Genomic DNA, 27,046 nt, shown 5'->3' with positions numbered 1-27,046 from the left:
CAACTCTGAATAATGGCATCACACACACACACACACACACACACTCAGGAGAACACATGTACACTGGAAAGGTCTGGTACTGATAAAAGGGCCGAAGAAGGATGGATTGAGTGTGTTTAATGATGACAGGTAGGTCAAATCGGAGAATACGTCACTCGTGTTCTGCTTGTGTCTATAAAAGTGTGTGTGTTACCGAGCTAGAGAGACAATAAAGATGTGTCTTCATGTGAGTGTTGTTGTGGATTCAGAAGAAATGTGTCGTTCAGTCAATCTAGCACGATGACCCACAGACCCAGAGAGCCTGCTGGTTTTTATTTGCACAGCCTGTTCCCTGTTAAACCTCCTTCCCCCTACCTCTAAAACCTATGAATGGCTCTTGTCAGTCAGTCAGTCACTCAACTCTGTGAAGCACATCACACCAACTGTGATCTCCATCGTGGCAGATATACGACGGGGGGTCAAATTTCAAGTAGCTCAGGGATGAATTTCACAAGTTCCTCTTCTTCAGAATGGCTCCCTTTTTCTTTTTACAACCTGACGACCTTATTACAAACATCAAACCGGTAAGGAGATGTACAACAATGTTCCAGGAAGAACGTAAGTGGGGACTTTAGTTGTAAACGAGGAGCAACAAAAAGAACTTGTTTGACGATGCATACGAAGCACTCGAGTCATTAGGGATGCAGCAAAAAGAATTTGCCGGGAGTTACAGCGTGTTGCAGCATCCTCTCTTGAAACGTTCACGCTCCCGTTCCTCCTCTCCATCCTCATCGAGTATTCCGCCGCTTACTCCCCAACAGCCCATGACATTCACTATTAATATATTTATGCGCTTCATGTTCTCTCTCTCTCTCCCCTCTCTCTCTCTCTCTCTCTCGCCGTCAAACATTGTCTTTCTTGTCTGGCTTTTCTTACAAGATACCTGGAGCAGCAGGAGGGTGAAAAGGTGAAAAGAGAGAGCGAAGACGCTCAAACTTCGCATCCGTCGGGTTGTTTTGTCTCGGGCCTGTGAAGCGACGTAACTTACGGCGTACACACACACACACACACACACACAACAACAAGACACAAGTCCCTTTGCTTACCGCCAAGCAACAACACGAGACGCATCGCTTCTCAACTCCTCGATTATTTGATCAGAGTCTGCGGGAAAGACAAGGGGAAATGAGAAAAAACACACATAGGAGCACATGACAAAACCAAAAGGCAGCAGGGGAAACTTTTTCATCACACCGCGGAGGGCACTTTTTTGAAACAAAGATATTAACGATTGTCTTTCTTTTTTTCTTTTTTTTTATGGAAAGCCTGGATGACTTTTGATCAGCTGTGATTGCGGTCTACGTCTGTCTGCTTCCTCCTGCTGCTGCAGCTCATTACCAGAAAACACACACTCATCTCTTCGATCTTTTCTCTATATTTTTTTTTTTTTTTTTACCCCAGCACGTCCACCACTTTTACATCCCTCCTTTCAACGAGACTTGTTCTTACACCACATAAAAATTACATCAGGCCTCTCATCTTTAAATAGCCTATGACATTTATTGATGGGTTGAAGGGTTGCGTTCTCAGCGCGGTTTTCGGCCCAGGGCCCTATTAAAGCAATTGAATCTTCTTCTTCTTCTTTTTTTTTTTTTGTCTTTGAAGTGAGAATCGCCTCGCCCGTCCAGGCTCTGGTTAATCATTAGTGATAGCGAGGCGCTCCGTATGGAAAGCACTGCTTTTATGGCAGCGGCGGGCACAGCATGGGGCGTCTGTTACGCTTGCTGTATCATCTCTGTTGTGTATGAAAAAGAGAGATGTAGAGTGAGATTTTGATGCAGCAGATGAACTGTGTGGTATTTGTGTGTGTGTGTGTGTTATGTGTGTGTGTGCTCCTAACTTCCCCCCCACCCCTCCCTGTGGTATTAAACACAGCACTGGTGATTAGGAATCCTCTTTTGTATGATGTAGGTTCGCAGCCATTAGCACTCGGTGTCGTGTTGCTCCCTTTCATAACGTTGCTCTGGATGTGAACTTCCACAAAGGCTCTTGGCCCGCGTTCATTTTCCGATGCTTAGATATGACGCCCGCCCGAAGGCTTTTTTTTTTTTTTCTCTCTCTCTCTCTCATGTGATGCGCAGCAACAGCTACCGAGCAAAAGCAGCAGAGCAACAAAGCTCTCCGTCCTTTTACAGGGAGGAATCACTCGCCATGTGAACTGGTGGATTGTTGTGGTGAGCCTCAGGGGATGGGAGCTTTTATGCTCTGATGATCGCTCGTGGCACGTCGGCCAGAACAATTTAAAACCTCCAATCGTGCGGCCGCAGTCTTCATTCCTTCAAAGCATCATTTTCATCAAATACTGTACCGTGACTGTGACACAGGCTCTTGGAGCATATGTTGTTGTTGTTGTGTGTGCGTGTGTGTACACATAATGTAAGACTGGATAAGCTGATGGGTGGATTCTACTGTCAGGATGTTGTGGTTTTGGCGTGATGATAAAAGGAGTATATCTTCTGTTGTTAATATAAAGATACTTATGATTTTAGCATCTGCTAAATGCTAAAAAAAACAGCCTGAACATACATGATGTGTATCTTAACGGATATATTTACTGGTTTTCATAAGAATAATAAAGATTCTTTCTGAAATATCTTTTTTAGAGACATTTAATTTGCTCAATTAGCTGAAAACAGACACTTAATGGCAAGAAGTCGTCTTATTGACAGGAGACAAGAAGACCAAATAAGTGTCACGGATGCCACTTAAACAGCAAAGACACACATGAACCCATTAAGATAAATAGTGATGTACATAGCAATCAATCTCGATCTACCACTCAACCCATCTCCGTTACATCCGTTACATCATCCGTCATATACTATATGAGGATATTACGTATATATCAACACCAGAATGAAAAATGACTAACACCATGAAAGGTTTTATTCATATTCATTCGTCACTAATGGGTCAAACATTGACTCAAAAGCCGTTCTGGCTGCTCAGCTGGTTGTTTCCACTAAATCTGACACGAGGCTACCGTTGTCTGCCACCCACCTGGCTGTCTTCACAGTTCAAGCACAGTCGCCAAAAGTACGCAAGCGCGCCGTGTATACTTTTTAGACTCATGACGTGGAAATTATTCATATTCTTAACTCAGCGTTTCATCTCAACACCGACTGTGAAAATGTATACATCTACCACTGGATGAGATGATGGATTATAATCGCATATCCGAAAGTTTTTCTCAATCTGAGATGCTGATTTGATAACAGCAGCGTCATATACGGTCGTGTGTGATTCCAGGAAACGGGAGATCAAGCCTCCGAGGCTCCGTTTTCAGCCCCGGCGTGCGCTCCCCACGGCGCTGAGGCCTCAGGTTTCCCCCCCACATGGAGGGCAGAGAACGCAGGGAGTCCCTCTAAAGCTGTCAGCAGAGCTCAGTCTGCAGGAGCCGCAGCCTGCATCTCAACCACTGTTTTTTATTTAGTGCACGGATAAGGAGAGGGAGGGAGGAAAAGAGAAGGAAGAGATTAGATTCGGAGTTGTCTAGAAGGAGGGAAAAAAAAGGAGGGAAAGCTAGAGAGAAGGAAGAGTGGAAAACCTTAATAGGTTTCTTTTCTCAGTCATAGAGAGAGAGTTGGGCTGACCAAAACAGTACTTTTTTTTTCAATACTTCACATTAAGGATTATAAACGGCCAAAGATCTGACATAGATAAGGAGATATGGGATGAAAGAATACATTAACAAGACTAAAAACCTGGCCGACCATTCGATGCCAGCCTTTATTACTTAATCCTAGTATCGAAGTTCAATACTCAGCCCCTAAGAAAGAGATTTTGAGAAAAATGACAAAAGCGAGGTAGACATTCATCATCTACGACGCCTCTTTTGTTGAAAATAGAATCTTTGTGTGTTGTGTGGATTTGAAAGTCCAGTCAAGAACACCAAGATAAACACACAATATCTGCATTTAAACAGTTTTTTCTTAAGATGTGCGTGAGGTTTTCGCGAGTCTATCCGGCTCAGTAACTCATTTGCTTTTCACCACTGGAGGAATTACGTGCAGAGCGGTCGCGGTCGATCTCGTAGTAACTGTATACCGTAGCTGTCGACGGCTCTCAACGCTCCCTTCTTTACCACCTGGCGCTCTCAGCGTTTTTTTTGTGCATCTGCAGCGGATACCCCGACACACACTGTTTCTTTATAAGATGACTCATTGCAGATGAGATAAATCACAAGGTTGTTTGTTTTTTTTTCCTTCTGTTCTGAATTGAATTGGGCCCCTGTTGTTTGCAGCCCCCCCCCCCCCCCCCTCCTTTTCCCTCTCTGCTTTAATAAGTGTAACTGCATTTGGGATTAAGAGACCCCCTGTTTCAACGACTTCAATGTAATTATCCCCTGCCCCTTCCCCACACACACACACACACACACACACACTCACACACACACACACAGCTCCAAAAGTTGTTTTCTTTATTTAATTAAATGAGATGATTTAACTGTGGTATAGAAAGAAAAAAAAAACTCATTAAACTAATTAGGATTGCCACAGAAGACTCTTCAAGCTCTTTTTTTTTTTTAAGACTCTGTTCTGAGGATTGTAAGCGAAGTGTGTATCTGCGTGTTTGGATCTTTTTATTTCAACACTCTGCATTTCAATAGTGATATCTACGATCCGTCGCCCCTTTTGTGGCGGCGTCGAAATGACTTCGGCGGTTACTGTGAATGAGACCCAACAGCTGCTGGGCGGAGATTTGCCGGAGCAATAACTGTCGGAACAAAACCTAATCACTCCTTTTTGGCCCTCATTTGCTTATGCAAATCTGCCATTGTGAGGGGAGTGTATTAATAGTTCAGCGCAGGGACACGAGAGGCATGTTTTTTTTTTCCGTCATGGAGTCGGTGTCGTGGCTTCGAGACGAGGCGTCGAGAAAAAGCTCGTGAGCCGTGAACCGCGGGCCTCTGTTGTTGTGTTCCCAAGCATCGTGTTTACAGGTTGTTTAGGCCTTGAATACAGACTGTGAGTGTAGATTTGTTGCATTACAAGCTGCTTATGTTCTCTTGTAGTTATTCATTGTTTCCTCTGTGAATTTTCAAATAAAAGCAAAACACCAAAAGAAGAATTAAGTTCACATTTAGGGCAGTTAAGGAACTAGTTTGTGAAAGTGTGTCAAGAGCACTGCAGCTGTTGTTAAGACCATAACAATCATTTTCTCCAATGCACCATGTTTTATTCTCCATTTTTTTCAGCTATCTTGCCTTCATCATGGTGTTTGGTTGTGATTGCTATTTATCAAATCTGAATCCAATATGAAATCTTCTTATCTAAAGTTCTTTGGGGTTTCTTATTAAATCAGTGTAGGTTCAGCTGTCAACATTTATCTAAAGTAATAAATAACTCAGCTAGGTGAGAATGACTAAAGTATTAAGTTGTAGCATCATCAATTTTCACAACTTGCAGCTACAACCTGAAAAGCACGAGCATTGAAATGCTGATAAAATATGTATCTTTAAAAAAATTGAAATGACAGGTGTAGTTTGCTTAAATTTTATTTCACAAGCTACTAAAACACTGAGAGACCCTCAGACTTCAAACTATCAAATTCATGAGCTCACAATATTGATATCATATGCGTGAAAGTTTAACTTGGAGATTCAGACTGCTGAAATTGGCATCAGCCAAAAGAAGACTCACCACTCCGTCGCCTCGGAGGTTAACCGCTGTTGGAACTCAACTCTTTTAGGGTCGTTGGGTTTATGGGGTTGTTTTAGAGTTTCTTTATGTACAGTATGTTCTTAATATCCTGATACAAAAGTTTACAAGACAAGAAAACGTCAAAAAAAGTCAATATCATTCTGTCACTCAACCTGACCGGCTAATCTCTTTGCTTTACTGCCCCCAAAACACCAAATTAAGTTAATTTAGAGAAAGTCCATCAGAAAAAAAAGACCCTTTTTAATCCAGTTCCTCATTTAATCCTCATTCACTCCTCTTTTGTTCTGGTATAAACAAGAATCTAGTTATTTCTCTTGACAACTTTTAATGACCGCTTGATGACAGGGGAGGCTCAAGCCAAAGTGCTGCTCCTTTGATGGGTAATTGGTCTCTTAAATCACCTTAAATCACACACGCGCGGAGGAAACATTCTAGATTAAAGGGATCTCAATTAGCCGTCATTACCTGATATTTTCAAGACGTCAGGCCGCCACCTCTACTCTTTTGTCCACGTATCGTGTTCCATATCCTGTCCACATCGGGAGTTTTTGACAAGAACCAGACGTCGGCGAGGCAGCGGGACCCCCTTCTGCCCCGACCGACCACCGGTGTCTAAAAACTGCCAGCTCGTATGAGGAGGGAGGATGTGAGGATAAAAAGAGATGGAGGAGCGCTTGTGTCTCGTTTTTTTTTTTTTTTTTTCAAATAGCCTCCAGAGACATTAAGGAGGAAGAGAGTGATAGTTTAGCAGAGGAGAAGGAAGCAACTATGAAGTGTTGACAGCTCTCTTGCTTGGCAGTGAAGGAGAGGAAACTTTTCCAGTCTCAATGGATGGATCATGTCATTTTCTCTTTTTTTAAATATATTTTCCTCCTCTGCATTTTTTGTTGTTTTTTTTATACATGAAGTTTTCCGTTCTTTCGCAACTGTTTATCCTCCGAGCGGCTTTCAAACCGGGGTCGGGAGCCAAGATGAATTTGAGGGGTCTCGAGATGATTAACAAGATTGAAAAGCAAGGCTTCTGCTTTTTTGAGACTTTTTCCTCGTGAATTACTTGATAGTTTAACCTCCTCGGGCTCCGTAGACATATGTAACCTGTAAACGAGGAGTCCAAACTAAACACAGCTTCATTTTAAGGGATCACAAGCCATAAATGTTTGGAACCACCGCTCTACCAGTCATACTAGATCATTTGTTTCTTCGTGCCTTAGTGGAACATGAAAGAGGAATTGTGTACCACCAGCCAGACCTGTGCAAGACCTATCGATCCCCACTGTCTCCCCCCTCCCCCCCCTTTCAGAAAATAGATTGCCAGCACATATACAACTACCCATCCCCCCCTCCCCCCCCCACCTTCCCTTAGGCCCGTTAGTACAAATAATGACTAATCAATATGCGCTGGAGTCCCCGTGAATGTCCTTTTAACACTTGATTTATGTCAACACGGCAGCACACTCACTCTCTTACTCACTCCGCTTACCAGCCAATCAATTTAAACAATCACAGCGAGGACCCCCTTCTCTCTCTCTCTCTCTCTCCATCGTCTTTCAGTTCAAGAAGTTTTTTATTTATTTATTTTATTTTTAATTGGACAGCATAGATCGGCGTGACCTCGGTGATTGGCTGAGATTATGAAACGGCACGGCGCTCCCGCTCCCCGCGTCTCAGGCTTTATATCGACAGCTGGTATTTGGAATGTTATGTAGATTCGTATCGATCGGCGATTTCGCCACCCGCCGTTCATCACTCACTGTCGGCACGCGGCCGTCTGCCGACGTGTTCTAATGGCAGCAGATCACTGCATCAAGAAAGGATTTTTCTCTGCTTTGTCAAACGTGTCACTTTGATAACGGGGGTTTTTGAGGTTTTATCCATCTACAGTCTTTATCAATAATACAATTTAATTAGCAGGGAGGTCCAGTGTCTTACCCAAGGACATGTCAGCAGGACACATACAGATCTGCAGCTATTATTTATAATTATCAATTATTCAGTGATGAATTTTATCATTTTTTAACCAAAAAATACTGAAAAAATACCCATCATGATTTGCCATAACCCTGGATTACATCTTCAAATTACTAGTGTGAAAACAGAAGTGACAAAAGTATTAAATTTACAATTAAATTAACATTTAAAGCACCAAATCCTCACATTTCAGAAGCTGGAAAGTATCAAAATTCTTTCTGACTTTATCTACTCAACTGATATATATCTGTGTGTGTCAGAGAAAGAGGAGGAGTGGGCCAGCTTGTGTGGGTTAGCCTTTATATTTCTGCATATATGTACATACAGTATGCATGCGTGAACGAGAAAGAATGTGTGGTAAACGATCTGTCCCAGGAGGGGCGCTCCCGTGGCAGCGAAGCCCACTCTGCAGCGCGCCACGGTCGGGGAGGGCTGCCCTGACCTTCCCCTCCCCGTGGATCTGATTTCCGTAGCTGTATTCAGGAAGCAGCGATGACAACCACACGCGCAGAGACCATCTCTCTCTCTCTCTCTCTCTCTATTGCCTTTTTCATTGCTGTTTGAATCGACAGATGTGACATTTGTGGAAATCAAGAGTTTCCAGGGATACATCCTGTGCTCTATGATCATTCTTCAGCCACAGGAGTGTTTTATCATCGTCAGGGCGATGTAGGTACGATCTTACAGTCTAGATTATAGGCTGTAATGTTGATGTTTTAGAAAATAAGGTTAATGCGAGTCTTGCATCCGTAACTCGAGTCGGTATTTCATCATTTCAGAAATCCACCGAGAGAAACAACAATTTTCTAACTCGAAAAAAAGTGATTTCCAGAGTCTCTCACATGAGAAAAGACTGAAAATCAGAAAGCTGAAAAGGCTGAAAATGAAGTGACAAATTAACTCCCGCTGTGATTTCCATATTTCCAAGCAGAATGTGTAACAAAGTTCTGGCATTTCTACCTACCGAGACACATTTCCTCTTTGCTCACTTGCATGTCCAATTATAGGACTCTTACTTAAACTCCGTGTTGTATCATTAAGGGACAAGTAATCCTCAACAAAGGAAGCTTATGCATTTTTAGCAGGTATTTTCCTATATTAACATTTAATGCCATATGTATTACATCCAGATTTTGTGCGCTAATCCCTCCAAAAAACAGTAGATTTGGCTGTGAATGTTCCATCACTAAAACTAATCCAGAGACATAAATTCTATTATCCCCGTCATGTTCTCTGAGGTATTTTAAGGGGGAATTTGTGTCAATCTTACTTTAAAAAAACACACATGTTGGAATGAACTAACCCTTGTATCCTGTCAAATTTTGTGGATTTTCACGCTCCGTGGACCTTGAAAACCCAGTGATCGCACACTCACTGAAGAAGGTATGACAAGTAGTGTTTATATGTTAATAGCTAGTTTTATTTTTGTTGTACAGGCAGTTTTTTTCTTTTCTTCCTGCAAAAAAACTAGATCTGGATCATATATATATATTTGCAAATAATTCCAAGTGGTTTGTTTCTCATGCTTGGGAGTACCAGACGGGTGGAGTCTAGCACTTCAAGGCGATGCAGATAATTCACAGACATTGTTAGTTACAGGAAGTTGTACTAAATTGACTTTTAGGTTTCTCATACGCATTGCTTTGTTCTGTGGCAGACCCCACCCGTCTTACCCCAAAATAGGATACAACAAACCTTTTTATTTGCGAATACTCTTTTGATCCTTTATCAGCTTAGCGCCAATTCATGGACTATACGCTGCATGGAAACGACTGATTGGATTTTTCCATTTGCAAGTCAATGAAACGCTTTCTAATAGTATGTATTGAAGTTAGGAAATAGTGAAAAGAAACTGTTTAAAAAAATGCTTTTCATTTGTGATTGAAAGCATTGTATTCAGTTTTCTTTTCATTTTTCTGTAGAAATTTAGAAGTAGCACTGTCCCCTCCTTAAAAAAGAAAAAAAACAAACTCATACAGTAGCAAGCTGCCAACTGTTCGCCTGCCAACAGTAGAAAGAAAGCTGAACCGAGCCTCCAAGTGCACTCAGGTGTGACTGTGAGTTAATATATGGATGTGTTTCAGGGGTTTGTTGAAGAATATTTGCTGAGTAAAGTTTTTATCCAGTCTCTCCTGGATAAGTAAACTTTATCAGAACTTTTACTTCTAGCTGTAAATGGTGTGTACCTTACAAACTTCAACTTTTACCTCAGCTAAATTGTACTCAAAGGGAAATTCTTCTTGCAGCCAGTAGAAACACAAAATGCAGACAAATATTTCTACTAAAACAAACAAAACCCAAGCCTGAACCAATCATATAAAACCACCCAAGTGCAATGTAAATGTATGAAGGTACATGCTGTAACCAAGCACATAAAAACATGCAAAAAGGTTCAATGTTAATATATAAAACATATGCTATAACCAATCTCAAAAAGCATGTAAATATATAATAAATACCACATATTGTTTATCCCACCACATTACAATCACTTTGTAGGATTATACAATATAAATACAGTATAATATAAAACATGCAGAGCTGAATTAGCCTCTGACATGATATTTTGCACCAGTTTGTTTTGGTGCATGCTTTTATTTTGATGAGAAAGACGCTTAAAATAGTGTCTGTCCTGTCTCGTGGACTTGCAGTACATCTGTCCCTGAGGTTCAGAAGGACGGAGATAAATGATGGAAAGAGAGAGGCAAATAGAGAATACATTACATTTCAAGTATAATTTGTGGAACTGGAGTAGATATGGAAATGTAGGAGACTAATAAATGAAGGATGAAGTGTTCTAAAATTCACAATCAATTCAACATCCACAAGACAACGTTAAATATATTCCAAGTGATTGAAGAGCTTTGTTCCGTGATGAGATGTCCGTTATACGCCAGCTCTTACGTTATGATTAACTGCTCAAAACAAGAAAGAGGAGGGAATCATGATCTTGAGTTGGGCGGATCCCTCGGGAGGGGGGGGGGGGTGGGTCTCTTGACTTGTGTTTCGCTCTGCTGCTTGAAATATAGCGTAGCCACACGGTGAGGTCACCACATCATGCACACGCTGGTCTATCGCTTCAAATAGCTTGGACACACAACAAATGGCAAAAGGGTCTTTTAAAGTGGCACACTTAAAGCCAGGCACATCCCCCCTCCTCCCCTATACCCATAATGCTTTATTTATGGCCCCCTGGCTCGCTATAAAACCAGCCTGTGTCAGCAGCTGGCTGCAGGTCCTCCAGGGATTAATTCACTTCGTGCCAGAACGTAGCCGGCACCCTCACCTCCTTTCTCCCTCATTCAATTACGCAACCACCGGGGGCTCAGTCTTCTCCACAGCGTTACATAGACTACACCCCATACTATCCTGGCTAAAAAACTTAAACATTATCAGATTTAGCCTTTTTAGCGTGGACGCGGTCATCGTCTTCATCTCCTCCCCAGCCTCTTCCTCTCTGACGGTCCGCTCAGATCTCTTTGAAGTCTTTTCTGAAGGCCCTCACCAGACCTCTCTTCTGCCTCTTTTGTGCTTTCATTCAGTCTTATCTCTTTCCTCCTCCTTACTGTCGGTCCAAATCTATAAATATTCCTTCCTATCCCTCAGTCCAGAATCCATCCCTTGACTTGTCACTATCTCCCATTACCCCTCCAGGTCAGCCTCTCCTTCTGCTTAAATGAAAAATGAGCAGAATTATATATTCAGAATCAGAAAGACACCCTATCGCTCCACCTCTGTCCTCCTCACTATTTTTCATCCCAGAAAGTTGATGTCCACCGTCTGAATAATGCAACACTCACTTTTTAACCCCTGTTCTAACTTGACACTGAAATCTTGGATGATCCGGTCACGAATAGATGTGAAGTCAGATGTGAATGTGTCCACATATTGTATAAAGCATAATATGAAAACAAATATGAACAGATTGAACTAAACGAGTGGTGAAATTGAACAAATGGAGATTCTTCCATACAGGGAATATGAATGGTTCACTGAATGGTTTTGATGAGTATGAAAATACTCTTAACGCACTTCACAACCACCATCATCATCAGCTTAAAGGACCACCAAGTCAATATCATTCCATATATTTACCATGACAAACCTCTTCTTACTCACTCGCCCTGCATTTGTTTGTTATTTTGAGTTTTTCTGTGCCATCAAAATCCACTTTTTTTTTTTGCTGTATTTCCATTTTTTCCTGCAGTTAAAATGACATACGAGGAGGGAAATCCACAAGTGGTCATTCACAACACATTCTTAGACAGGTTTCTGAAGCCAGGTCTTAAATTTTGCAATCGTCTCAACTGAATCTAGATGTTGTCTGGAAATATCTGGGAATTAGATTTTTAAATCTAAGCAGTAACTTTCTTATATTGTCATATTTGCTACCAAAATTTTGAAAATGACATTCGGGGGGGGGGAATGCTGATGGCTCAGCTGGACATGGCACACCTGCAAGGTCTGCATCAGGCAAACGTCAATGTGAACAAAAAGAAAGCTATATATATACAGACAAACAATGACAGCTCCACTTACAATTAGGGGATCACATGATTTAAAAAAACAAACAATTTACTATGCACAACATCCTGGATTTAAACCCAGGATGTTCCACGCCATCCCCCATCTTTCTCTCTTCATGCTCAATATCTTCTACCTTATCTTAACTTAAGGTTGTCTAGTAAATCAGAAATGCCAAAACATAACAAATGTACTGAAGCTGTTAGTCTAATGATTGTCTTTAATTACCAAAAACCTGCATTCTACATGTTTCAAGCTGCTGTTTGTTTAGAATAAACAGATCATATATAAAAAAAATGTAGATATGCTTGCAACGGGACTTCTTCTGTTGTTTTCTCTCTGTCACACCTCTTATCACGTCTTCCTCTGACTTCCACCACAAACTCAACCTCCTTTGTTCCCCCCCCTCTACTTCCACCATCATCCTTCCTCCACACTTGTCCTGTGCTCTCGCCTCCTCATCCTTCCTGCCTTTACTGTCTTCCTTCACGGCTCCTTTATCTGCTGCCCTCAACCTCATCTCTCTCCCCCCCCACCCCTCCACCACCACCCCTCCCCATCCCTTCCTCATCACAGCTTTCAAAAAGAGTTCCCATCTATGGATCTTGACAGTGTTGTCTAGACAGCAACCAGCCCCCGAGAGGGATTTGAACCGTGGAGAACCGTGTGACGGGTGTCTGCCGAAAACAGTGTAACACCTTTTGAGTTTTCCATGGGTGCTGTTTGATGGGCTTTCATGTGGGTGAAAATCTGTCTCTCTGTTGCATCAGGTAGAGCAAGAGATCCGTGTGGGTCTTCAAAGATGTTGATAAATTCTTCAACAGTTGGCGAACTGGAAGGCTCTAACATTAATAAAAGGCCTTAAATTGATTAATCAGAGGCTTTTTTCCAGAGTCATTTTGGTGCATTTCCACAAATTAATGTCTGTGGTTAATGGAACAATAATAAAAAGATCAGTCCATCAAACCTGTTTACTGAATGCAACAGGGCCTCATGGGCACTTACAAATCATTTCCTGTTGCAGAACCTTTTATTAGCTGTTCAACTGAACTGATTCTTGATTTTGGATTTTTTTAAAAATCAAAATTTAGATCCAAAATGTACATGCACAACAATGCAGGGAAGAAATAAAGAGCAGAGGCATCACATACTTATGCACAAACCTACACACACACAAAGCCTCAGTGCAGTCACCGTGTCAACCCTTCCAACAGACTGTCTGCGTTTTCTGGTGGAGTCCCGACACACACACACACCATATAGACCTCCAGACAGTCTCGGCGCAGTCAGCCCTCCATCAAGGGACAGCTGTAGCCACTGCTACCTAGTTAGGAGATGTTTTGACAGGAGTCGGGGAGCTTTGTCTGCCCTGCCTGCCAGCAGACAGTAGTAAGAAGGGTGGGATGGGTGGGGGATCCTCCGGGGAGTTTACTGTATCACCTGTCTACATTAAAATGCACTGTGGCATTTTAGCGCTCCGTCGTACAGGCTACCTTATCTGGACAGTTGCAAAAGCTCATCTCCTTTGAAGGCAAAGTGTAGATAATAAATGAGAGTCTCTTATTGTGTTTTCCCCAGTAACAGGAGTGAAACGATGTGTCTGCTGCTGTATTTCAAATGTTCATCTTATCCTGAGAAACTGTGCAAGACGATAGTAGGTCTAGATAATACTCTGGATAGCAAAGATCTTTAGATAGCCTGTATATCTTATTATTACTATTAATAGTTCTTTGTTTTCCATATGGTGGAAATGATATTTTCTGGTCTTAACGCTTTTTGTTTGAGATTCAGAAGCAATTTTTGTGGATTTTGCTGTAAGCCTATAGCTATGTCTCTTTTAATAACATTTCTTTACAGCCCTGTAGTGGAGCTCTATGTGAAGATACAGAGGATAATGTAAATAAGGTGATACTACAGTTCAAATATCTCGTGTGTTTTGAAAATGATTCAGACACCTGCAGCAGGAAAGTCATCGCTGTATTTAATAAAAAAACATACCACAATTTATTGTCGCTGCATTCTACACACAGCCCACCTCTCTACCCGTGCACGTACACACTCACTCATGTAAGCTATTTCACCACACCTCTAGACCCTAATTTCCCCTTGACTCACCAAAAACCCACAAAATTTCCACCTGCGAACACTCCCAGTGGTCAGCACAAATGGGACTTGAGGCCGCATCGAGTTGAAAGCCAGGAAGAGGTGGAAGGGAGGGGGTGGGGAAGGGGGGGGGGGATTGAGTCAACAGTGGGAAAGCAAGAAAGAGGAAGTGTCTGTACCCTGCTGATGCTATGGGTATTTCATGGTGGGCCTCCTTTTGAAACGTTTGTCTAGAGGAGAAGCAGGAAAGTCTTAAGTGCCTGATGAGGTTCACGGCTGCAGCTGGTTCTGTGGGATCTTTTTTTTTTTTTGTGGAGGAGAGGGAGGACGTTACCCAGGATTTCCTTTTTAAGATGGCAAAGTTAAACTTGCCTTTTTAACACCTGTTTCAGCAGGACAGATTAACAAGGAGTTTATGAACACTTCCAAGGTGCTAAACTGTGATTGAGCCAAACCGCAATATGTAGAGTCAGAGAACAACAACTTTTATAGTTCAGTTAAATTAGACTGAACCCGTATACAAAATGTGTATATTTGTCCTGGAATAAAATACTTAAGGAAATGAAAGTTTCAGAAATCAGTCGACTGAAAGTTCCTCGGGTCTCTCAGGGTTTTGAAAGTAATGCAATTTGTTGCAGTGTGATAAAAGCTCAATAGCCAAACAGGAGACTCTGCTTAGTTTAATAAAAAATGGTCACAAATAACAAAAAGATGAATCCAAGGTGTTTCCATCTTATATCTCAGATGCAGTAGAGCCTCAGGTGCCCACAAAACAGAAATCTGATTTAGTATTTTTTCTTTAAAATCACATTTGTTTTGGTTGGTCTGGAAAAACATGTCCTTTCTTCCGAACGCTACTGTATATTGAATATTTCATGAAGCCAGTGTGTAGAGTCCCAGTTTTTTTAATGAATGCTAGCTGAACCAGTGCTGCGCTTTGACTCTTGGTTCCCAAGAGGAATTGTGTGGAAAAAACAAATGTTTTGCTCTGTTTTAGGATATTATGAGGTACATGGGACGATCTGGTAGCAAAAAAAATGCTTTGGACCTACTTCTAGACATGAGTCACGATATACTGATTTGACATTTTTATGTCTTTGTCTGAACTAAAACATATGTGCAACAAGTAAACATGTACAGTCTGGAAACATAATGATGTAAGTATCTAATCTACCCCACTTTAAACTATAAAAATTCTTGTTATCTTCCAGTGGATAAAAACATATTATATAGTATTCAAGTGTCAGGAGTTCACATATGCAGAAAGCAGTGACATGGATGGTTTAAGTGCACATGAGATTGGGCTTGTGTTATGATCACGGCTTTGCAAAATCCTAGCCTCTGTCTTAGCAGTCTCCCTGGCATCTAGGATATGCATTACCATGGCAATCATACATCAGATACTCACTCTTTCTCCCTCAAAATTGCCTGCTGTCACAAGATGCCTCTAGTCTCATTTTCCTCCAGTGCAGCCCCGAAACAGAGGGAAAAGGGCCTCCTGCCTACTGATGATAATGGATCCTAATTTGACTTAGATTATGATTTATCAGATGCTGCCGATGCTTCCGTCGGCCAGTATTATACAGCTCTCCGAAAATGGGAACCATTACAAGTGAGACGTCCATCCGTCACCCCACCCCCCCTCCCCCAAGTCCCCACGACGGAGAGAAAAAGAGAGAGAGCGCCATATGAGCTGGACCATGATGCCTGCCCCAGAAATTAGACTGCTCCAATTCGATTTCCTCTTTCGCTCTCAATGTCATTCCCGCTCCCCTCCCTCTCATTTCTTCCTCCTCTCTTTCCTCCGCAGACCAGACCAGACCAGGCCAAAAATTATCAGCCAGCATTGTAGATACGCATCAGTCAAAGCTTTACCTTTCCCCACCAAAAACTGGCATCGGAATTCTAATTTAGCCTCGCTCTACTTATTCCCTTCGGTTACAATCGCCTCGGCCGCAGCCAGATGACTGCTATCTCACTGTTTCTTTTTCTGCCTCGTCTCTCATTTCCTTTTTCTGCCTTTTAAAGGGTGATCCATTCTGCTGTCATAGAAGAGATGAATCCTTTCTCTGATATCTCTGAATAACGTCGCTCTCAGACTGTCCTCCGCTTCCTTATGTACAGATCGTCGTTGCAGCTAGCTACTGTAATGTAGGCTACATTGTGTAATTCACTCTTTGATACATTTTGTTTTTTAGTCTTTCTGACCCGATTGATTGCATGCATCCAATATCTATATATTATCTATATATCTCTCTATATTCTCACAATGTGAAATTCCCAATTCCCTCTGTATTGCACCACTTGTCACTGCTAAGTCTACTATTGTCCTGGGGAGCATAGCTCTTCATAGCTCATCTCAGTTCCATGTTATTCTCAGGTATGGTCCTACAGTGTTGATCCACCCACCATTGTAGAGGCACCTGTAGTGGAGAACGAGTGGTTTACTGTACCTCTTGTGCACCCTTGACCCCAATTATCTAGAGTCTTTAATAATGTGCAAACAACTGGAATAGATACCAAGTAGGCTATGGGCCAAAAATAGTCATCACACTCTAATATAAGTGACTACAATAGAAAAAGTATTGATCACATCTCTGCAACATCCTCTAAGGATATTTCAGGGATCGTTGTGATGCACTAGGTTCAATCTGACATTAAACTGACTTCCTGGACCTTCATCCAGACTAAAACCACTCCTAAACCTGAAATATTTTCAGGTTGAGGTAAGCCATTCTTACCTCAACTGTTAAAACAAAGAAAGAATCTCTGAGTAAAAAACTCTGCTCAAGATCCAAAGAACTTGCAAATGTAGTTCCTGTTTCAGACTGAACTTTATTCATGAGTATGAAAAAAAAATCTGGCCTTGTTATCAGTGTTTAGTTTAGCTGAGACCTCATAAAAATGTTTAAAAAAAAAAAAAAAAAAATCAGCTCTTTAATGCCTCCCTAATCCACTGCTGATAAGACGGCGTACTCACCCTACTGGTTTGAAAATCCTCATCCCCCTCCCCCCTCGCACTTTCATCTCACACTTTCTGTCCTCAAACACAAGCTAGTAATTTGCACAACCTGTAGGAAAACACAGCTCTTACGGGTGCAGGCAGGTTGAAACTAGTTTTCACTTCTCTGTGGAGTTGTTAAAGCACCACTACAAGTTAATGGCCTAGAAGAGCCTACTTTATAGCCATGTTGACACAGAAAGGAATAATTAGTAAAGGTACGATGCTGGCTTTGGTGAAGCCATTAACTCAGAAGACCCTTTATCCAAACCTTGTTGCCTGGTTACAGTTTCCCCAGGTGACTGAATATGCTGAATCATTATGATTGGCTGTGAATCACACAAGACTAGTCACCTGTGAGCATTAGTTATGATTGGTGGGATCATAACAGCATGTGAAGCTGAGATATATTACAATAAGCGGCTTATCTGACAGCACAGATCAGTCCGTTGACTGATTGAACGGTGCGGCGTGATGAATGCCGTCTTCCGTTAACCCTCGAGTCAGCATCAGTGTGTGTGTGTGTGTGTGTGTAGGGGGAGAGACCAAGAGAACAAGGTGTCATAGAGACGGAGAAAAAGTGCGCGTACGTGTGTGTATTTATATCCGTATTTGAGATGAATAAAGAGAGCGAGACAGAGGGAGAGATACCGAGGCAGACATGAGGTGAAAGCTGAATGAGCAACAGAGAGAATCTGTTGGGTTGAAACAGGAGCAGACGAAGTGTTAAAATGATAAACACAAGTGTGTGAATATGTTCCCAGTTTTACATGTACTTGAGTTTAGCTGCATGTCTTTGTTATGATTTCCCACACAGAGGAGATCACCATCTGTCAACGATGGATGAGATTAGACGCTGTTCTGTCATCGTTACATCAAAGCACTACATCTGTGATGGCATGTTAGATCGGGAACCAGTGTTAATATGGATAGTAAGATCTGATACCAATTTCCCTTCTCGGTTTTGAAACGATGGTGTAGTTTGTGCAGTTGATAAAACTCTAAGAGAAGGAAGAAATCAGAGCTGCAGCGATTAATCGATTGGTTGATTTATATAAAATTAATGAGCAACTATTTCAGTAATCATTTTTTAAGCAAAAATGCCAAAAAATTGCTGGTTGCAGCTTCTTAAATGCAACGATTTTAAGCTTTTCTGTGTTAAACATGATAGTAAACTGAATTTCTTTGGATTTTGGACTGTTGATCTGATAAAACAAGACATTTAAAGATGGCACTAATAAAAACAGGCATTTTTCACAGTTTTCTGGCATTATATAGACAATTAAGTAATCGGCAGATGAATCGATAACAAAAATAACAGTTGCAGCCCTTGAAGCAATTGAATCTTACTGGGTGAAGCAAGGAAATAGTTTGTGGTTCACTAAGAGGAAAACATCACCATCGCGGTTGAAAAAAAATAGACTGTTGATGGGAGACAGGATGCAAACTGTGGTCTTTAGTGTCGAAGTCAAACACTTTGTTAGCACAACCTTTCACCCTGACCTCCTGCTGATGATGTTTTGCAGTGATATAACTACGTGACATAGAGGGGACAGTAGTTGCTTTTATGCCCTCATGAGGTTGTTTATCAGGAAAACGTAGATATAGTTTATTATAAGTGTTTGAACCATTGCAGTTGTTTTTCTAGTGAAGAGTAACAGTGGAGCAGATTCTGCAGATGTAGTCAGCTCTGCCAAAAGACATCGTTTCTCACTGTAATCAATTTCTGAAATGTATACATAAAAGAGAAGCATTACATACTGTTGTTTTGCAGTATGTCTGATCTTATAGCGTTTCCCACTGAAAGCATTCATGAGATTAGATCCAACACAATCTCTCATTTTAATCCTGACACCGGGGTCAATCTCAGAATATATTATAAAGAACCTATTGAAAGCATCTGTGAGGAAATGGGATTGGAGCGCCTGCTAAACCACATGTGAAATGCCACCGCAGATATTACAAGTGACTTATTCAAATGTGGCTCCACCGCACAATCCGATGGGGATTTGAGTAATGAAACTTAAATGGCCCACGTAGGACAGTACGCTCCCCACCTTCGTTAAATGTAGGGCAGGATTACAGATATCAGAAAACGTAGTCCAATTTATTTGCTTGTAACCGAGCAGACCAGCATCGATACACTGATGTGTGCAAGCATGAAATTGGCCCATGAATTAAAAGGGAGCATATTGCTGTTTGCCACACCATTATTGCCTCCAGTGGCGCCATAGCTTGAAATCGAAGCTCACTTACCCATCTTGGCTTAAATGCATGTGTGTGTATGTGTGCATGCATTAATATCATTCAAATATTATATTACCATCTCCGACATTTCTGACCAGCAGCGCCCCTGGAAAAATAGAGATGCCCCATAAAACTGAAAACCAATTAAATTCAATCCGTTCCGTCGATGGATTCCAATGTTTACTGTCTGTTTTGCACAAGTGTTGACACCCCGTGGGATTGCTAAGGCTCTGAATGAATACTACTGTAAGTTGCGGGGGGACCGGAACTGTGTGAGAGTTCACACGTTGCACAGAATTGATCAGGTTTAGGGAAAATGGCTCACTGTTGGACAGAGGAAAACAAATTAACGGCTTCTTTCCGAAGCGCTACATATCTCTTTTTTTGGGACGAGATGAGTTCGTTAGCCATTGTTTCAAAAATAAGAAGGAAGCCAAAGTATTAATTTCCAGTAAATCTATCCTTACAGTTATGAAAACAATGCACAATGTCAGCTCTTGTATCCACTGTTGAACCAGCAGAAACTTCCAGTGACTCATCACACATTATCTGGGATCATGACTAATATCATTTTATAATGTGTATGTAAATCCACCTACATTCATCTGCAGCTGTTCAGTGTTCAGGCAACATTTCGGCAATTTAAGTGCCATATTTCTTTCCTAACACACACACACACACACACACACATACAAATACACACTCAGCCACTAAGCTTGGCACAGCATGCCGGCGCCGCGCCAGCGCTGTGCCCTCTGAGAAGAGAGTGGTTTGATCCAAGTCGGGCCGTGAACGTGCAGATGGTGTCTGATTCGGCATGGGTTACAGAACATGTTAGCTAGATTCATTAGCCTCTTAACTTCCCCGTCAACACAAGCTCTTGCATAGAATAAGAATTTCTGCTCGGCTGTTTATCTTCCTTTTGCATACCGACCTAATTGTTTGTGCAGTTTATCAACATCCGGTTTTACTCTTACTTAGGTTCATTGACATGGCGAGACAAATGCCAGGGATTTGATAATAAGTTTCTAAGTGGGGTTATATGTATTGATTGGTGTCTAATTGCCATGTTTCTGCAGATCAATTTGGCTCTATCAGTGTGTCTGGGATAAGCCCGTGTAATCCAGAGTAAAAAGCAAGAGCGGGTTAATAAGGGCCTAAATGGCTTCAGACACAACAGACACAATGGCCTCTTGGCCCCTCTAATCTCTCCGCAGCATCGGCAGACACCACTAAGGCTGAGAGTAGTCAAGCATCTGAGCTAATCCTTTTTTTTAACCTTCACGTATCCAACAACAGGTCAACAGAACATGCATTTTCGTTTTTCAGCAAAGCCAGCACAGAATCCATGTATGTATTAAAGATCCTGTTGGAAATGATGTAGCATCATCAAAGTGAACCAGACCTGAATACTAAATTTCAACCAGCAGCATCTAGCCTCTGTTTCTTTTTTGTTTTGTTTTGCTTTTTGTTTTTTTGTGTCATGCACAGAATATAAAAGTTCTGGGCCCACATGGGATTATACCAATTATAAAGTTAACACAATTTATTACATAAAACATTACTATGCAATAACAATAAACTTTGTCTCCTCTCTGAAGCTCTACAAATAAAATCTGCTGTAAAAAAAAAAAAAAAGCCTTTTATAATCATCCAACCAGCAGCCGGCCATGACATTTCACTAAAAAGTATCACCATTAAATCATCATATAAAGTGCATTAAAACATAAAACAGGCTTCATCTTCAGCCTTGCAAAAATCACTATCCTCTTTTATTGTATCATCAAAGAGACTATTAAACATACCCGTTTCTAAGGCAACGGTAGGGTGTCTTAATGTAACTTTACATACCTGTTCATACAGGTTCTACATTGTAGTTTTGTTTCAACCACACATCAACAGACAGATGAATATTATATTGTAACCTATGTTGAGACACAAAGTAGAGAACTCACCAGAGCAGGAAAGTCAATGCAAATGATCCCAATTAAATAATTTTCTAGTATTAATTTGTTACTAATGATTAGCAACAACATCTATCCCAGATTAGTGTGTGATTGCTCGTGGAAGCAGGACAATCTTTCCTGCAGTAGATGCTGCTCACAGATGGAGCGTTAGCCGCTAGCACCTGTTAGCAAGGGCATCAGTCTCCCTCCTAGCTGTCTGTGAGCCTGCGATCAATAGACCTGGATTATCATCTTTAGCATCGCAGTTCTTTTTTCACAGCAGAAAAAGGCTCCACCAGCTGCTCTCTCTTTGTCACAGGATGTAGGGCCTAGTTCCCCCCCCATCTAAGATTGCAGAAACTAACCGCCGCAGCTGCTGCGTTCAGGGGCGACGCGTATTCACGACGTGCACTGTTTTCTTACCCTGCGTATCGGTACATCAGTAAATGTTTATTTAACGGGGCGGTGAGCTAGTCAGTACAACAGTCACATTAGAGACAAGAATCCCATGACTACCCAGATGGGGGCTTTTAATTAAAAAAGTTGATTATTATGAATTCAGGATTATTGGCAAATGAAATAGATAGGATATCACTGAATACAATCCTGCTATTATTAACATAGAGCATAGTTTGTTCATTTGCATGAGGGCTAAAGATGCCCTTTAAGTTAAAGAGATGAAATTGACTGATTAGATTTAAGAAACATGTCTTGGCTGGCTTTGTTAATGGTCCTCCTCATAGTGCCGCATTTTGCTTGTGGAGACGCTCTCATCCAAGACTTTGAAGTGTGAACTAACAATGCCGCTCTTGTATCCTCAAGGTCACCCCACTTGTAACCACTCGCCACGAGGGCCCTCGTTACAAAACACAGACACAAGATCCACTCGAATCTCTCCACCACGTAGGCCTCAGCACTTCGCCGTGCCGTACGTGCTCAGATGGTCTTTGTGAGCCAGCTGGTGGCTAGTTGGGTCATCATCCGGCTGTATTTTTTTTTCACCACGGTTGAGAGTGTGGACGCCCTGTGCTTCACATTCATCAGGCCTGGCTCTCAAGTGCACATTGAGCCACAAAAGTCACCAAGTCCTCTAAATGAGCGGACGGTTGTGAGATTTATGTCCACGTACAGTTGGTGGTAGGTCCCAAGGATGCTGCTATAGGCATGGGAAGAGCAGCCTCTTTAAATGGACCCATTCATTTATAATCCACAGGATTAGGACTCCGTCCATCAGCTGCTTCTGTCACTTACTGTAATGTACATTGGCCCATAGAGGCCTTCCCTCTATGTGTTGGCATGCTTTGATTGGGATCCGTGGAAGCAGCGTCAATGTCATGGGGGATTTTTGAAGTGACAGCACAGATTTGATAAATCTTATTAGTTTGGTATTAGGTCCAATTTAGACCACTTCTTCTTCTTCTCCACCGAATGAAGCAAGGACTTTGAATGGCTGTCTTTAATTGCTTCGGTCTTACTCTCAAAGCTTCTTTTTTTTTTAAATCTCTGTGTTTCACCATGCGACTTTAGAACATAGCGTGGCTTTGTAATATTGAAGTCAAAGTCTGGAATGTCTCAAATCTTCCCAAAGCACCCTCCTTTGTAGGCTTAAAGGATAATATCCATGTACTGGAGCCCTAGGTCTTGAATTTGTAGTTTTGATTGTCAGTCCTATTAGTAATAGCAACATTGTTCTCACCGAGTTGATTGCTAAGACCTGGGATTAAAGAGAAGTCCAACTGGGCAAGAAGAACCAGTAGCCAGATTATCATACATGTTTTAAACAAAGAGAAAACAAAGGAGAATGTTAAAATTATTCCCAAACTCTGTTTTAACAATCCATCACAGTTTACAGACAGACTTCCTGGGTTAAATTTAAGCCAAAAGTACAGTAAGTTGTGATGAACCTGAATTGATTGTCTCTCGTGTTTCATGTTTTACCGTGCCGCATTAGGACATAGTGTAGCAGTGCACTTGGAAAGTCAAAGCCCTGGCCACAATGCAGACATTACATCAAAGCTCCTTCCTCCCCAGACTTAAAGCCGAGACACGACAGCTTTTCAGGAGGCACGCCTGACCATGAAAGGCAGGGTGCATCTCTGCGTAAACAGCTTTGCCGGCAGCCCAGTCAACAAGCCACAGTCCTGTTATTGAGTCCCAGAGACACTCAACAAAGCCACACAGTGACCTTTCAGCCTCATACACCAGTGCCAGATATTGAGTGAGCCTGTCTAGAGGATGAAGCTCATCTCAGACTAAATCTCAGCCCGCTGTTCTTCCCTGTCTCTGGGGGTTTTTTGGGTTTTTTTTTTTTTTTGTAGTACAGTTGTATTGCAGTGTTGCTTTTTCCTTTTGATTAATTTACAGTGTTTTGTCAGACTAGAGAATTGGACATCTTTGATCCCTTTATTTGAGTTTCTCTTTCCTTCAGTCTCCCGAGTAGGATTCTAGTATATAGTCTGGGTCTATAGGTTGCCTTAATGATGATATACTTTTGATTAAAGAGTTGAGCCACATCCTCAGGAGAGAAAACCTCTTTCATCTGACAAACATCGGACTTAAATTCATCCTGGATCACTGTGCTTTCCCACCCTGTGAACTTCAACCCATGCCGAACTAAGCTAATATTTCTCTAAGCTACTTTCTGAATCTGGTGCTGTTTACACGCTACCCACTAACAGATATGAGCCTTTCTGTTGAAGCTGACATCGCGCCCTTGACCCATAGCAGGTATATACCAGGTCAGCTGTGTTCTAAAGAGGCCAAGCGGCTGTGTTACATATCATGGAGATTAGCGGGATCACATATGACAGGTTCCTGGTCTTTAACAAGGCTGACTGGCTCTGGCTTCTTCCATTGTGTGTGTCTGGAGTTGATAGCTGGATAAGTTGGTGGTGCTGCTGTGTTTGAGGTTATAACATAGCCCCACTATCTGGTTGTTTTGTGATGGACGAAATGAGTTTAGGCAGTTATTATAGTAGTATTATGCCTTGATGGAGTCATACTTTGACCTCATAAAGATAAACTGATATTCGAAGTTTGTTTTTTCAACTGTGCAGTTACTGCCATAACCTAGCAAATAAGGATGGGATTCATTTATGCTTTACCAGACACCAGTTGGTTTTTTTTGCATGCACATCCTCTTTTTGCAATATCTGTCTTTTTATTATTTGCATTTTAATTTTATCCCTCAAATAAATACAATTGAGAATTTTTATGCTGACCTTAAAGTTTTCCCATGTAAGACATGCAAAACTGAACTCGGGGGAGTTTTGGGACTGGAAAGAGTTGCAGGTTTGACCTTTTGAGTTTTTGAGATAACACAGTTCCCAGGAATTTCCTGGCTGAGTTAGAAAGCTGAAAAGTCAAGCTCGGAGTCAACTTTCCCCCTGCTGTTCTTTGATTCACCAACCCCGACGTTTCTACGCACACACACACTGTTTGAGAGGGAAATGTGTTAATTACTTTTCTCTGTAGGAGGTCATATAAATTTAACACTAATGTGTCTTCTCATTTACATGAATGTCCTATATTTCTGTCAGTTTATGAGCTCAGGAACTTGTAGAAATATCTCTAATTTGCATTACAGAAAAACTCTATTAATGGTTCCTTACAAATAGAATTAATAAACCTTTACTAATGGATGTCAACAATGTAAACCGCTAATGTATGAAGTGTGGTCAAGACCTTCTTTCTGAAATCTAGGTCACCTTCATGACCAAGTTTAGTTAAGTTTGAGTCAAGATTAGGTCTAAAATGTCACAAATCTCTGACAATAAACTACAGTAAATGATAAGAAATGTACAGTACCAGTCAAAAGTTTGGACACACCTTCCCATTCACTTGAATTAGAAAGTGTGTCCAAACTTTTGACTGGTGCTGTAAATGTCTGTACAGTTGCAAATACAATATAGGAAAAGTGTTCAAGAAAATGAATTCTGAGCCGTCTTGGGTATAGAAGTGATGCAAGTTTTATAATTTGTAGGTTTTATCTTTTGAAGCAAATACATATTGACAGACTACAAATTCTCACTGTAATTGCTGACAACCGGTTACATTTATGGTCTTAAAGAGAACAACTTTTCATATTTAATAATTGAACATTTTAGACTCTACAACATCTAATATAGTTACAGTTGTAGAGTAGGTTGTTGTGAGTGACCGCTACAGCACACTTGTTCAGTGTACCATGAAAAGGTTACACTGAAGGCAGCATTGTTTGATGTAAGCACCACAGGGCTGCAACAGACAATAGCAGTGCAGAAGTTGAATGATATGAGGCCGGCAGGGGTAAGGGGGGGGGGGGGGGGGTAGTTGTGGTACTGCTCACCGTTCACCACTAGTCTTTGTTCATTGTTATGAATAATACATCAGAGGCGCATTAGTTTGATTCATATTGCTGTTGGCTCTGCTGTAAGCCCGCTCTTGGCTCTGCCCTCACTTATCACGTTTTACGTTTTATCTGGGTTGAATGTATCTGGGTTGCTTTACAGTGTCAACAGTGCATTTGATCAATTCATGGACAAAAGCGCACTGGACTTTAAAGAACTTCATCCTGCAGGCCATTTCTCCACCTGCGCTGATGAAAACAGGTCACTTGTTCACAATGGACCTCTCATACTCATCCATCTTTCCCCCCCACCTCTCTTCTCTCTCTCCTCAGTAACCGGCTAGCCCCTAGCAACCACGACCGGATACAGAGGCTGAGGCAGGAGTTCCAGCAGGCCCAGAACGTCCCGGACGACCCGGACGACCGCAGGAGGACCTACAGCTTTGAGCAGCCCTGGGTGAGTGTCTGAAATGACGGGAGCCTGTAATCAAATCCACTGCGGGCCAGAGAAGACGGCCAGACTGTAAGACTGTTAATGTCTGAGAAACGACCACTACCAGACCCGACTCTGGATGTGTAACTTCAAATGTAGCCTGAGGAGAATGCTAACAGTGTTAGCACCCTACACTACCTGTGGCTAACTGGAGTACGGTGCTAACCATCACTAACCCAACTACTACCAGCCATGAACAAGACTGATGACACCCTGTCCCCAGTTTAGGACTACCATTAACCTCCATGGGCCTTCCTGGCTAACTGTGCTACCGCTAACACCCGTCACCCTCAAATGTTCAACCGTATGCATGCAGGAGTTTGCACACCTCCTGACACAACCATCACTAACACCCCACCCGCCTGTCACAACCTACTCTACTCATTCATCGTCCCTGTTTGTGTCTGTCAGTCATCCACATGGACCCGCCCACCACCTCTTGGACTCGGGGGTTTGTCTTCACATTGTTTCCATCTACACGGGGTTTCTCATTTTTAAAACCCTTTGTTGTAACTGTGCCTTTTTACAGTTTAAAGGTAGAGTTATGTGCGTTTTTTTAAACAGAAATGTATTTGATTTGAAGCTTTGTTGGCCAAGAAGGGAGATAATTGCATTCTGAAGCAATATGAGGTAATAATAAGCGAACAAAAATCTGAATGCCTTCAAAGTTTTTTTGGGGTGATGAAATCGCTCGTCATATTTTTAGTATTTATTTTAGTCCTTCCTGCTTCCTCA

The 27,046-nt window shown here is 41.7% G+C and overlaps 1 protein-coding gene across 10 annotated transcripts in view; it reads left to right on the top strand.

Annotated features, from left to right (window-relative positions):
- Positions 1–27,046, top strand: part of LOC121908028 (partitioning defective 3 homolog) — a 252,280-nt gene that overhangs the window by 209,356 nt on the left and 15,878 nt on the right. For all 10 annotated transcript variants that reach the window (XM_042427694.1, XM_042427699.1, XM_042427695.1 and 7 more), the window contains one exon: positions 26,152–26,275. In XM_042427694.1, the coding sequence (XP_042283628.1) occupies positions 26,152–26,275 (124 nt within the window). The remainder of the gene's footprint in view (positions 1–26,151; positions 26,276–27,046) is intronic.

Source organism: Thunnus maccoyii, chromosome 12, assembly GCF_910596095.1.
Source record: "Thunnus maccoyii chromosome 12, fThuMac1.1, whole genome shotgun sequence".
Taxonomy (NCBI): Eukaryota; Metazoa; Chordata; class Actinopteri; order Scombriformes; family Scombridae; genus Thunnus; species Thunnus maccoyii.
The sequence above is the reverse complement of the archived record's forward strand: the minus strand, read 5'-3'. Positions and strand labels throughout refer to the sequence as shown.